The sequence below is a fragment of the Oncorhynchus clarkii genome, chromosome 3 (genome assembly GCF_045791955.1).
Source record: "Oncorhynchus clarkii lewisi isolate Uvic-CL-2024 chromosome 3, UVic_Ocla_1.0, whole genome shotgun sequence".
Classification (NCBI taxonomy): Eukaryota; Metazoa; Chordata; class Actinopteri; order Salmoniformes; family Salmonidae; genus Oncorhynchus; species Oncorhynchus clarkii.
The window spans coordinates 78,263,640-78,278,901 of NC_092149.1; the positions used below are offsets into that span (position 1 = coordinate 78,263,640).

The window sequence follows — 15,262 nt, forward strand, 5'->3', positions numbered from 1 at the left end:
AACACCAGACAATATACCATAACACCTTGGAGCTGGAGGAAGAACCAACACCAGACAATATACCATAACACCTTGGAGCTGGAGGAAGAACCAACACCAGACAATATACCATAACACCAACATCAGACAATATACCATAACACCTTGGAGCTGGAGAAAGAACCAACACCAGACAATATACCATAACACCTTGGAGCTGGAAGAAGAACCAACACCAGACAATATACCATAACACCTTGGAGCTGGAGGAAGAACCAACACCAGACAATATACCATAACACCTTGGAGATCAAATCAAATCAAAGTTTATTTATTTGTCCCGTGCGCCGAATACAACAGGTGTTACCCATTCACCTTACAGTGAAATGCTTACTTACAGGCTCTAACCAATAGTCCAAAAAAGGTATTAGGTGAACAATAGGTAAGTAAAGAAATAAAACAACAGTAAAAAGACAGGCTATATACAGTAGATACAGACACCGGTTAGTCAGGCTGATTGAGGTAGTATGTACATGTAGATATGGTTAAAGTGACTATGCATACAGTGCCTTGCGAAAGTATTCGGCCCCCTTGAACTTTGCGACCTTTTGCCACATTTCAGGCTTCAAACATAAAGATATAAAACTGTATTTTTTTGTGAAGAATCAACAACAAGTGGGACACAATCATGAAGTGGAACGACATTTATTGGATATTTCAAACTTTTTTAACAAATCAAAAACTGAAAAATTGGGCGTGCAAAATTATTCAGCCCCCTTAAGTTAATACTTTGTAGCGCCACCTTTTGCTGCGATTACAGCTGTAATTCGCTTGGGGTATGTCTCTATCAGTTTTGCACATCGAGAGACTGAATTTTTTTCCCATTCCTCCTTGCAAAACAGCTCGAGCTCAGTGAGGTTGGATGGAGAGCATTTGTGAACAGCAGTTTTCAGTTCTTTCCACAGATTCTCGATTGGATTCAGGTCTGGACTTTGACTTGGCCATTCTAACACCTGGATATGTTTATTTTTGAACCATTCCATTGTAGATTTTGCTTTATGTTTTGGATCATTGTCTTGTTGGAAGACAAATCTCCGTCCCAGTCTCAGGTCTTTTGCAGACTCCATCAGGTTTTCTTCCAGAATGGTCCTGTATTTGGCTCCATCCATCTTCCCATCAATTTTAACCATCTTCCCTGTCCCTGCTGAAGAAAAGCAGGCCCAAACCATGATGCTGCCACTGCCATGTTTGACAGTGGGGATGGTGTGTTCAGCTGTGTTTCAAATCAAATCAAATCAAATTTTATTTGTCACATACACATGGTTAGCAGATGTTAATGCGAGTGTAGCGAAATGCTTGTTTCTTTTACCCCAAACATAACGTTTTGCATTGTTGCCAAAAAGTTCAATTTTGGTTTCATCTGACCAGAGCACCTTCTTCCACATGTTTGGTGTGTCTCCCAGGTGGCTTGTGGCAAACTTTAAACAACACTTTTTATGGATAGCTTTAAGAAATGTCTTTCTTCTTGCCACTCTTCCATTAAGGCCAGATTTGTGCAATATACGACTGATTGTTGTCCTATGGACAGAGTCTCCCACCTCAGCTGTAGATCTCTGCAGTTCATCCAGAGTGATCATGGGCCTCTTGGCTGCATCTCTGATCAGTCTTCTCCTTGTATGAGCTGAAAGTTTAGAGGGACGGCCAGGTCTTGGTAGATTTGCAGTGGTCTGATACTCCTTCCATTTCAATATTATCGCTTGCACAGTGCTCCTTGGGATGTTTAAAGCTTGGGAAAGCTTTTTGTATCCAAATCCGGCTTTAAACTTCTTCACAACAGTATCTCGGACCTGCCTGGTGTGTTCCTTGTTCTTCATGATGCTCTCTGCGCTTTTAACGGACCTCTGAGACTATCACAGTGCAGGTGCATTTATACGGAGACTTGATTACACACAGGTGGATTGTATTTATCATCATTAGTCATTTAGGTCAACATTGGATCATTCAGAGATCCTCACTGAACTTCTGGAGAGAGCTTGCTGCAATGAATGTAAAGGGGCTGAATAATTTTGCATTCCCAATTTTTCAGTTTTTGATTTGTTAAAAAAGTTTGAAATATCCAATAAATGTCGTTCCACTTCATGATTGTGTCCCACTTGTTGTTGATTCTTCACAAAAAAATACAGTTTTATATCTTTATGTTTGAAGCCTGAAATGTGGCAAAAGGTCGCAAAGTTCAAGGGGGCCGAATACTTTCGCAAGGCACTGTATTTCAGCACCGTTTCGCACTGCTTTGAGACAAGCATGGAAACTGGTCTTGATAAATCAAATCAGATTCTTATTTTCACTGTATCTCCATTTGAGTATAGGTTAGCCTACAATTAGGGTGTGGAAATGTTAGGTTTATTTTGCTCTTCACTCGGAGTTGCTTAGTAGCCTAGGCCTACTCCCGACCGGTCTCGTTGTACAGCGCCATTTTCCCCCGAATGGAAACGCTAAGGCCTACATAGGCTACTGTAAAATGTGTTTTTGTTTTTCTTGGAAAAGAAACACCATAATATTATTCAATTTAATTCAGCTATATTTCTAATTGTATAACCAGCACAACAAATAAAATAATAATTTACAAACAAATTATTATCAATCCCATATAGTCTGTTATCCCATGAAAGTCTCTATTACAGCCAAAATTAAAAAGTCAAATGCTTAATTATTCAAGGCTCCATTTGTTATTTTGTTTTATAACTAAAATGCTTGACTGTATTTAAAGACATGGATGACTTGTATGCTGTGTGATGCACAAATTAATGAATGATTGATTGATATACTGTATATTGATGTAGGCCTTTATGACAATAAGTAAGTTAGGCCAAAACAGCTACAGTAAACAGGACTCTTAGGTCCACAGCTCCATGTCATTTCAATAACTTAGCTTCTCAAAGACGCCCTCTGGTGGTCAAACTAGTATTACATGGCAACAATGGCTGACAGTAAAATACTATGACGTCGTGCCATCCCATACCGCAGCACCCTGCAAGCTACGCTGCAGTGTGACGCAACTTTTAAAGGAGGAACCACTGTACAGTATGTGCATGTTTGCACAAGAGAGTGTTGCCGTGCCTGTGCACTCATGCATGTCTGCTCGCACATACAGTACCAATCAAACATTTGGACACCAACTCATTCAATGGTTTTTTATTATTTTTACTATTTTCTACATTGTAGAATAATAGTCAAGACATCAACACTACGAAATAACACTTATGGAATCATGTAGTAACAAAAAAGTGTAAAACAGAACAAAATATATTACTTCAAAGTAGCCACCCTTTGCCTTGATGACAGCTTTGCTCACTCTTGGCATTCTCTCAACCAGCTTCACTTGAAAAGCTTTTCCAACCATCTTGAAAGAGTTCCCACATATGCTGAGCACTTGTTGGCTGCTTTTCCTTCACTCTGCGGTCCAATTAATCCCAAACTATCTTAATTGGGTTGAGGTCGGGTGATTGTGGAGGCCAGGTCATCTGATGCAGCACTCCTTATTGGTCAAATAGCCCTGATACAACCTGGAGGTGTGTTGGGTCATTGTCCCGTTGAAAAACAAATGATAGTCCCACTAAACCCAAAGCACATGGGATGGAGTATTGCTGCAGAATGCTGTGGTAGCCATGCTGGTTAAGTGAGCCTTGAATTCTAAATAAATCACAGACAGTGTCACCAGCAAAGCCCCCCAACACCATCACACCTCTTCCTCCATGCTTTAAAGAAAGAAAGGCATGCGGAGATCATCTGTTCGCCTACTCTGTGTCTCACAAAGACACGGCGGTTGGAACCAAAGATCTAACATTTGGATTCATCGGACCAAAGGACAGATTTCCACCGGTCTAATGTCTATTGCTTGTGGCCCAAGCAAGTCTCTTCTTATTATTGGTGTCCTTTAGTAGTGGTTTGTATGCAGCAATTCGACCATGGAGACCTGATTCACGCAGTCTCCTCTGAATAGTTGATGTTGAGATAGGTCTGTTACTTGAACTCTGTGAAGCATTTATTTGGGCTGCAATTTCTGAGGCTGGTAACTCTAATGAACTTATCCTCTTTAGCAGAGGTAACTCTGGGTCTTTCTTTCCTGTGGCGGTCCTAATGAGAGCCAGTTTCATCATAGTGCTTGAGGGTTTTTGCGACTGCACTTGAAAAAAAAGTTAAAAAGTTAAAAGTTCTTGAAATGTTCCGTATTGACTGACTTTCATGTCTTAAAAGTAATGATGAACTGTCGTTTCTCTTTATTTATTTGTACTGTTCTTTCCATAATATGGACTTGGTCTTTAACCAAATAGGGCTATCTTCTGTATACCACCCCTACCGTGTCACAACACAACCTGCATTCCAGGTGACTACCTCATGAAGATGGTTGAGAGAATGCCAAGAGTGTGCAAAGCTGTCATCAAGCTGTCCATCATCACCATTAACACTTTTTTGGTTACTACATCAGTCCATATGTGTTATTTCATAGTTTTGATGTCTTCACTATTATTATTATTCTACAATGTAGAAAATAGTAAATATAAAGAAAAACCTTGGAATGAGTAGGTGGGTCCAGACTTTTGACTGGTACTGTATTTGCGTCTCAGCCACTGTAGCATAATTAGCGGCGGTAGGTCCCCGTGGCTTGCTGTATGGAAAGGAATGCAGTGGCCTTTAAAAAGCCACTGAAGTTTACCAGGCTGTATGTTTGATCACACTAACAACCACTATGCTCCTACTGGGAACAGGCTCAAACTGGTCGGATCACATTAACAACCACTATGCTCCTACTGGGAACAGGCTCAAACTGGTCTGATCACATTAACAACCACTATGCTCCTATTGGGAACAGGCCCAAACTGGTCTGATTGCATCAACAACCACTATGCTCCTACTGGGAACAGGCCCAAACTGGTCTGATCACATCAACAACCACTATGCTCCTACTGGGAACAGGCCCAAACTGGTCTGATTGCATCAACAACCACTATGCTCCTACTGGGAACAGGCCCAAACTGGTCTGATCACATCAACAACCACTATGCTCCTACTGGGAACAGGCCCAAACCGGTCTGATTGCATCAACAACCACTATGCTCCTACTGGGAACAGGCCCAAACTGGTCTGATTGCATCAACAACCACTATGCTCCTACTGGGAACAGGCCCAAACTGGTCTGATTGCATCAACAACCACTATGCTCCTACTGGGAACAGGCTCAAACTGGTCTGATCACATCAACAACCATTATGCTCCTACTGGGAACAGGCCCAAACTGGTTTGATCACACTAACAACCACTATGCTCCTACTGGGAACAGGCCCAAACTGGTCTGATCATATTAACAGGCCCAAACTGGTATGATCACATTAACAACCACTATGCTCTCACTGGGAACAGGCTCCAACTGGCTACCTGCTCATCAGCCATCCATCAATATAGACCTCCTTTTTCTCTACATGTTTTATTCATGTTAAATTGACTAAAAGAACAATCCTGTGATATTATGCAAGGTGTTTTCTGTGGGCCAGTTCTAATGAAGCCCCTATGAATAATACCAACACAATAACAAATCCACGCTGGTGGGATGAAACCAGAAATTGCTACAACAGGTAAATACATTCAGGTTCCTTGATGAAATACACAGACAATGCTGTAAGGATCTGTATAGATGAGAAAACTCCTCTGTAGATTTAGTTTGCAGGGCTACAGGGCAAGACAACATACATGGATTATAAACTAATGCTTTAGTTTACTGCACCACCTAAAATAAATAATGGTCTTAAAGCAACAAGACTCACATCTAGTAGCAGACCAGAGAAAGGAGAGACAAAGACAGCGCTAACGAACAAATTAAAGAGTGCTGTGATAAAAACAGTTCCTATTCCACCTGCCACCATCATATAAAAAGGTCCAAATGTCTCCCACAATTCCAAGTGACACCACGCCCAAATCAGCATCGTCAGGTGCTAAAGTATCGGAGTCAACATTGTCTCCCTCTGGCTCTCCCGAGGCCTCAGCCACGTAGGTGAAATGCATCGTGGGAAGTGACGAAAGGCTTGCCGTCTTGAATTCGTGCTAGACAGAGGTAAGTCTGCGAGGCAAGTCTGCGATGCACAATAAGTCTGTGAGGTAGGCCTGTGAGGGAGGCCTGTGAGGGAGGCCTGTGAGGGAGGCCTGTGAGGGAGGCCTGTGAGGGAGGCCTGTAAGGGAGGTCTGTGAGGTAAGACTGAGGGCAGACAGTCATATGTGTAATAATGGTGGGTTACAATAACATGCTTTGCTGGTCTTAGACATTATCAAATGTTTGAACGTGACTTTTACTTTGAGGGTGACATTTCATTGAAGAAGTCTTTTTGAATAATTGCAGCAATGCTCTTTTTAACATTTCACAGCTACTTAGTGCTCTGTGTTCTTTCAGAAGAATAACATGTCACCCAGAGTCTTGGCTTGGCAATGTAATGCCGTGGGTAGGGAAATGAGACTCTTAAGTCCACCAAATCCACTGATTCACAGACTATGGAAGTCATTAAGCAAAGTCAGGCTGTCATAGGACCTGGTTGAGAGAGGAGAAAACTTAGAGGAGAGGTTGCATCAAGCTGTTTCTACAAGCCTAATTAAAGACATTCACGTTCCAGGTAAACGGTTGCCCCGAAGGATGATAGGAGAGCTTCAAATACCCATCCTCCTCTGATCTCGCTCCTTCTAAATTGCAGAATGTTTGTGTGTGTGTGTGTGTGTTGTGTTGTGAGATCAGACTGCACCGTCGATGAAAGCAGGGCTGATTAAATTATTCTCCAAAGATCATTCAAACACACACACAGACATGCACACACACACAGACAGACATGCACACAGCAATCGCCAAAACCTTTGAAGACTGAGGATGAGGCGGTGTGTGTGTGTGTACGTGATGAAGAGAGAGAGAGAGGGGTGTTAGCATTTTATCCCACCACCTTTGTAATCTAAAGCAAATATTACCTTTCTCTCCCCTAAAAAAACTTGTGGTCGGAGTTCCCATGTCCAGCCAGCCGCCTGTCCATTGCCTCCAGATTCCTGCGAGTGTTACAAAGTTGATATATCCAGACCCCTACGCCCCTCCAACCGAGCCCAACTATCAGTCTGTGTGAAAAGCAAACACTGCCGCCGTTCAAATGAACAAAGCCATTTCCACCTTTGAAATACTGTTCCTTGAATTCAATTACTAGAAAGAATTAGTGATCTTTGGGAAGATTCCCTCCCTGGTTACCCAACCTTCCCTTAGAAGAGAGAACATGCATGCTTAATGGTCTGGGCCTTCAGAGCCCATAGAATATTAACGCTACCACATACCACCACAATGTTCTGCTGAGAGACAGACACCTGCATGCACACACGCCCATATCTGCACACACACACACACAAACAAAGTGATGATAACCATATTGCTCAGGCATGGGGTTTTTCTTCCCCTTTCCACTGAGCGACATCGTGTCTTAAAGAGAGCGCGACATTTAAGCTACCCAGCGGGCCGTCGGTCTTCTGCCCGTATCCACTGAATACAGAACCTGAATACACAATTCTAATCCAATCTGTCGGACACATTCACAGAAACAGCATGCAGAGATACACAGACAACGCAGACATCAACAAATGGAGAGCAAGATAAAAATGTAAGCTTCTGTGAACAGTGTCTTAGATGTGTTCGGTCAGGCTTACCTCACATACTGGAAGGCCCTCGTCTGGGATCCACTACCATACACCTATATAAACAAGGTGATATGAAACAATCTTATTCAGAATCAGATTCTTGACATATTCAGAGAAAGACAGGTAGGTGCTACATGACGGATCAGAGAGACAAGTCTGTCTGTCCATCTGTCTGACTGAGTGAATGAGTGATGGTAATACTACAGCTGGTAGAGTGTGTGAGATTGAGAGCAAACGTATGGGTGAGGAGACAGTGAGAGTGGTAGAGAGTGATGGAGTGAGAGTGAGAGATAGTGATGCAGCATGTCAGTGACAGAGAGATTTAGAGTGAGAGTGACAGAGAGAGATAGTGATACAGAGTGTCAGTGACAGAGAGAGAGAGAGAGATAGTGATTTAGAGTGAGAGTGACAGAGAGAGATAGTGATACAGTGATAGTGATAGTGATAGTGTCAGTGACAGACAGAGTGAGAGTAATTTAGAGTGAGAATGACAGAGAAAGTAGTAAGTGGCAGTAATAAGTAATAACACTGGTAACAGAAGTAACAGTGGCAGTAGTAACCGTGGTAAGTGGCAGCAGTAACAGCGGTAACAGTGGTAGTAGTAGCAGTAGTACCAGTGTAGTAGTGGTAGCAGTGTAGTTATAGTAATAGTGGCAGTAGTAACAGTGGTCGTAGAAAAAGTGGTAGTATTAACAGTAGTAACAGTGGTAGTAGGAGCAGTAGTAACATAGTAGTAGTAACAGTGGTAGTAGTAACAGTAGTAACATAGTAGTAGTAACAGGAATAACAGTGGTAGTAGCAGTAACAGTGGAAGTAGTAGTAACAGTAATAACAGTGGTAGTAGTAGTAACAGTGGTAGTAGTAGTAACAGTAGTAACATAGTAGTAGTAACAGTGGAAGTAGTAACAGTAATAACAGTGGTCGTAGTAGTAACAGTGGTAGTAGTAACAGTAATAACAGTGGTAGCTGTAGTAACAGTGGTAGTAGTAACAGTAATACAGGTGGTAGTGGTAACAGTAGTAACAGTGGTAGTAGTAACAGTAGTAACAGTGGTAGTAGTAGTAACAGTGGAAGTAGTAGTAACAGTAATAACAGTGGTAGTAATAACAGTGGTCGTAGTAGTAACAGTGGTAGTAGTAACAGTAATACAGGTGGTAGTAGTAACAGTAATAACAGTGGTAGTGGTAACAGTAGTAACAGTGGTAGTAGTAATACCAGTGGTAGTAGTAACAGTAGTAACAGTGGTAGTAGAAATAACAGTGGTAGTAGTAACAGCGGTAACAGTGGAAGTAGTAATAACAGTGGTAGTAGTGACAGTAGTAACAGTGGTAGTAGTAGTGACAGTAGTAACAGTGGTAGTAGTAATAACAGTGGTAGTAGTAACAGTAGTAACAGTGGTAGTAGTAATAACAGTGGTCGTAGTGACAGTAGTAACAGTGGTAGTAGTAACAGCGGTAACAGTGGTAGTAGTAGTAACAGTGGTAGTAGTAACAGTAGAAACAGTGGTAGTAGTGGGTAACAGTGGTAGTAGTGGTAACAGTAGTAACAGTGGTAGTAGTAATAACAGTGGTAGTAGTAACAGTAGTAACAGTGGTAGTAGTAATAACAGTGGTCGTAGTGACAATAGTAACAGTGGTAGTAGTAGTGACAGTAGTAACAGTGGTAGTAGTAATCACAGTGGTAGTAGCAACAGTGGTAGTAATGACAATAGTAACAGTGGTAGTAGTAACAGTAGTAAAAGTGTCAGCATTAATAGTTGTACGAGTGGAAGCAGTAACAGATGGTAACAGTGTAACAGTGGAAGTAGTAGCAGTAACGTAGTAACAGTGGTAGTAGTAACAGTAGTAACATTGGTAGTAGCAGTAACAGTAGTAACAGTGTCTACAGCAGTAACAGTTGAAGTAATAACAGTAGTAACAGTGGTAGTAGTAACAGTGGTAACATAGTAGTAGTAACAGTAATAACAGTGGCAGAAGTAGTAACAGTGGAAGTAGTAGTAACAGTAATAACAGTGGAAGTAGTAGTAACAGTAGTAACAGTGGTAGTAGTAACAGTTATACCAGTGGTAGTAGTAACAGTAATAACAGTGGTAGTGGTAACCGTAGTAACAGTGGTAGTAGTAATAACAGTAGTACCAGTGGCAGTAGTAACAGTAATACCAGTGGTAGTAGTAACAGTAATAACAGTGGTAGTGGTAACAGTAGTAACAGTGGTAGTAGTAATACCAGTGGTAGTAGTAACAGTAATAACAGTGGTAGTGGTAACAGTAGTAACAGTGGTAGTAGTAATACCAGTGGTAGTAGTAACAGTAGTAACAGTGGTAGTAGTAATAACAGTGGTAGTAGTAACAGTAGTAACAGTGGTAGTAGTAATAACAGTGGTCGTAGTGACAATAGTAACAGTGGTAGTAGTAGTGACAGTAGTAACAGTGGTAGTAGTAATCACAGTGGTAGTAGCAACAGTGGTAGTAATGACAATAGTAACAGTGGTAGTAGTAACAGTAGTAAAAGTGTCAGCATTAATAGTTGTACGAGTGGAAGCAGTAACAGATGGTAACAGTGTAACAGTGGAAGTAGTAGCAGTAACGTAGTAACAGTGGTAGTAGTAACAGTAGTAACATTGGTAGTAGCAGTAACAGTAGTAACAGTGTCTACAGCAGTAACAGTTGAAGTAATAACAGTAATAACAGTGGTAGTGGTAACAGTAGTAACAGTGGTAGTAGTAATACCAGTGGTAGTAGTAACAGTAGTAACAGTGGTAGTAGTAATAACAGTGGTAGTAGTAACAGTAGTAACAGTGGTAGTAGTAATAACAGTGGTCGTAGTGACAATAGTAAAAGTGGTAGTAGTAACAGCGGTAACAGTGGTAGTAGTAACAGTAGAAACAGTGGTAACAGTGGTAGTAGTGGTAACAGTAGTAACAGTGGTAGTAGTAACAGCGGTAACAGTGGAAGTAGTAGTAACAGTGGTAGTAGTAGTGACAGTAGTAACAGTGGAAGTAGTAATAACAGTGGTAGTAGTGACAGTAGTAACAGTGGTAGTAGTAATAACAGTGGTAGTAGTAACAGCGGTAACAGTGGAAGTAGTAATAACAGTGGTAGTAGTGACAGTAGTAACAGTGGTAGTAGTAACAGCGGTAACAGTGGAAGTAGTAACAGTAATAACAGTGATAGTAGTAGTAACAGTGGTAGTAGTAGTGACAGTAGTAACAGTGGTAGTAGTAATAACAGTGGTAGTAGTGACAGTAGTAACAGTGGTAGTAGTAACAGTGGTAGTAGTAACAGTAGTAACAGTGGTAGTAGTAGTAACAGTAGTAACAGTGGTAGTAGTAATAACAGTGGTAGTAGTAGTAACAGCGGAAGTAGTAACAGTGGTAGTAGTGACAGTAGTAACCATAGTAAGAGTGGTAATTATAGTGGACGTACGGTGAGGGGCTCTCCCTGTAGAGCCTGCAGTATGAAGTTGCTGACCACACGGCCGTCGTTCATGTGCATCCGGGACCCAAAGGTGTTAAAGATGCGTGCCACCCTCACCTCCACTCCTTCCTGAGGAAATAGAGGGGTGAGTAGAAAAGTACGCAAATCCTAACGTGACACAGGACAAAATAAGGGGGTTATGGTTTGTGTCAAAGACCTACCCTAACGCAATGTTGAAACAACCTCATAGGTCGAGGACATTACGGAATTCATGAGTTATTAGCATGTAATTACCATTTAGTGTTCTCTAATAAGGTGAAGAGGGAACCATAAAGTAAACAAACATAACCAAAAAAAGTCCGATTTGAGTTGCTCCTAGCTCTATGATTTACAGGCTTCAGACTAGTTTCACAGACAAATACATATCTTTGGGGGCTTAAAATCACCAGGCACAACATTGGCACCCTTTCGAAACCTGTACGCAGAACATCAAAGATGGATAAACACAATCCGATCATTACATTAAGAAAACAACAAGCCATCTGTTGCGCTAATTTTGCTAAATTCTACTCGAAAAGCTGATTCTCACACGCTTGCGTCATTTGGTAAAGTTTTTATAGTCAATAGAACATTTTTTGTCTTTGCAGGATCTCTTCTCTTCTAGTATCGGTCTGTTTCTCCATCTAACGCAAAGTGTTTTGTTGTGATCTGTACACCAGATTAATGTATGTAAGCAGAAGCAGAGAACATTATATTCTGGGGAGGTGCTGTGTGTGGAGGGATTAGCAACATTTACACACAAAGCCCTATCGACTGGGCAAGCTTTATCGCTGGTACACATACACAGCTCCTTGGTCCACCAGCTGACAAACAAACAAAACGATTACAAAAATCTCACACAAACAAAAATACACACAAGAATTGTCAGTTCTGTGTGCTGGATGATTTCTCAGACAGGTTTGTAAATTTGGCCTCCTGGAAGTGCATGCCTTTGCTCCAGCCTTTGTTCCAACACACTAGTGTTGGGGAGGAACAAAACTCAGTAGCTCTTCAGGACTGACACTGGACACCCCCTGGCCTACAATCTCATACTATCCCTGCATGTAAAATCCTGACCTAACCTGATGGATAGACTGAGTTGCACCTAAGTGATAACCAATCAATCACACAACTCAGGTCACACTCAGAATTAGTACATATTGATCTGATCGTTTTTAAAAACTCTGTTTGGCCCATTCTAAGCATGGTCTGGAACAACTAGGGCAGTGTATGAAATGGCACCCTATTCCTTATATAAGGCGCATTACTTTTGACCAGAGCCTTGTGGGATGTCAACGGAGGTCCTCTGTTCTCATTAACCAGGTGTTTTTACTCCAGCGTATCCATGAAAATTTACCTTGTGTTTGAACTCCATGACATTAGCCAGGTGTTTGGCCTCTAGCTCATCCATGACATTAACCAGGTGTTTGGCCTCTAGCGAATCCATGACATTAGCCAGGTGTTTGGCCTCTAGCGTATCCATGACAATAGCCAGGTGTTTGGCCTCTAGCGTATCCATGACATTAACCAGGTATTTGGTCTCTAGCGTATCCATGACATTAAACAGGTATTTGGTCTCCAGCGAATCCATGACATTAACCAGGTGTTTGGCCTCTAGCGAATCCATGACATTAGCCAGGGCAGGTCTCTCACTGTAAGTCTAAGTTCATCACTAAACATAGAATGAAGATGTTAATCTGTCTCTCTGTGACTGCCGAAAAAGTCAGTTGATTAAAAATAGTTGAATGTTCTAAACAAATAAAACCGAGGTAACCAAATTATATGATAGCTAGATTAGGCTACATATTGACATCACTTTCATGTATGTGCAATCAATAGACCTATCTAGTTTTAAGATATTAGATTACACTGGAGCCGCTTCAATATATCGCTTAGACCAGTAGGCTACTATTATCTAAAAGCTCACACATTTCACTGTGGCTCAACCAATAACCAAAGGTCAACACATTCGGTCTATGGCCAAGTCAATTAACTTGTAGCCTATGCCTAGACTAGGCTACTTCATGTTCAATTATTTCATTTGATAATATTTGTAGGTCTAATGAAGCTTATTTCATGGCTGCCATTAGGCTACAATCAATATTTATTTTTTCAATTACAAAGGATTTTGTAATATAATTTTTAGGTCCCATTCATATATTATAAATAGCGAAAAAGAGCGACTGACTTTGGCTTTATTATTTCTTCCTCACAGTTTACACAAACTGAAGACATTTACATAATTGACAATCAAACATGGCATACAAAATAGCACGAGAAAACACTTAGAATAGATAACACTATTGGAAAACAAACTCAGCAATAAAAGAAATATCCCTTTTTCAGGACCCTGTCTTTCAAAGATAATTCGTAAAAATCCAAATAACCCAAATAACTTCACAGATCTTCATTGCAAAGGATTTAAACACCGTTTCCCATGCTTGTTCAATGAACCATAAACAATTAACGAACATGCACCTGTGGAACGGTTGTTAAGACACTAACAGCTTACAGACAGTAGGCAATTAAGGTCACAGTTATAAAAACTTAGGACACTAAAGAGGCCTTTCTACTGACTCTGAAACACACTAAAAGAAAGATGCCCATGGTCCCTGCTCATCTGCGTGAACGTGCCTTAGGCATGCTGCAAGGAGGCATGAGGACTGCAGATGTGGCCAGGGGAATAAATTGAAATGTTCGTACTGTGAGATGCCTAAGACAGCGCTACAGGGAGACAGGACGGACAGCTGATCGTCCTCGCAGTGGCAGACCACGTGTAACAACACCTGCACAGGATCGGTACAGGTACAGGATGGCAACAACAATTGCCCGAGTTACACCAGGAACGCACAATCCCTCCATCAGTGCTCAGACTGTCTGCAATAGGCTGAGAGAGGCTGGACTGAGGGCTTGAAGGCCTGTTGTAAGTAGAGGTTGACCGATTAATTAGGGCCGATTTCAAGTTTTCATAACAATCGGAAATCGGTAATTTTGAATGCCGATTTTGCAGATAAAAAAAATAAAAAATGTACACCTTTATTTAGTCTTTATTGAACTAGGCAAGTCAGTTAAGAACACATTCTTATTTTCAATTATGGCCTAGGAACGGTGGGTTAACTGCCTTGCTCAGGGGCAGAACGACAGATTTTTACCTTGTCAGCTCAGGGATTCAATCTTGCAACCTTACGGTTACTAGTCCAACGCTCTAACCACCTGCCTCACGAGGAGCCCGCCTGTTACGCAAATGCAGTAAGAAGCCAAAGTAAGTTGCTAGCTAGCATTAAACTTAATTAATCATAATCTCTAGTTATAACTACACATGGTTGATGATATTACTAGTTTATCTAGCGTGTCCTGAGTTGCATATAATCAATGCAGTGCGCATTCGCGAAAAAGGACTGTCGTTGCTCCAACGTGTACCTAACCATAAACAATGCCTTTCTTAAAATCAATAAACAGTATATATTTTTAAACCTGCATATTTAGCTAAAAGAAATCCAGGTTAGCAGGCAATATTAACCAGGTGAAATTGTGTAATTTCTCTTGCGTTCATTGCACGCAGAGTCGGGGTATATGCAACAGTTTGGGTGTCACGAACCTCGTCGAAGATGGTGCCTCTTCCTGTTCGGGCGGTGCTCGGCGGTCGTCGTCGCCGGCCTATTAGCTGCCATCGATTCCCTTTCCGTTTGTTTTTGGTTATTGGGTAATTGGGTACACCTGTTTTGTGTTAAGGTTTGTTTGTAGGCTATTTAAGGGCACTAGGCCCGCTGAGTATTTGTTACTCTGTTGGATGGTGTTATTTGTTCGTGTCTTTATTCTCCGGACTATTTTTGTCCTGTTGTTTGGACTGGTAACTTGTATACGCCCTGTGTGTTGGCGTGACCGTTTTTGTTGCGCCGGTGAATAAATTTGACAAACGACTGAACCCTGCTCTCTGCACCTGATTCCACCCACCACTCCTAGTTTATCGTAACAGAAGCCCGCACCACCAAAATGGAGTCAGCAAGGGCAGCGACCACCCCTCTTCCCCACTATGGAAGGACCACCCCTCTTCCCCACTATGGAAGAGCGCGTCCATCACCACACAGCTGTCCTCCATCGGATCGGTACAGCGATGGACCA

At 41.6% G+C, this 15,262-nt stretch overlaps 1 protein-coding gene across 1 annotated transcript in view; it reads right to left on the reverse strand.

Moving 5' to 3' along the window:
• Positions 1-15,262, reverse strand: part of LOC139405041 (UDP-glucuronate decarboxylase 1) — a 98,072-nt gene that overhangs the window by 8,958 nt on the left and 73,852 nt on the right. Inside the window, exons 11-12 of the mRNA XM_071147557.1 lie at positions 11,111-11,230; positions 7,696-7,739 (exon numbers count right to left, since the gene is read on the reverse strand). Of these exons, the coding sequence (XP_071003658.1) occupies positions 7,696-7,739; positions 11,111-11,230 (164 nt within the window). The remainder of the gene's footprint in view (positions 1-7,695; positions 7,740-11,110; positions 11,231-15,262) is intronic.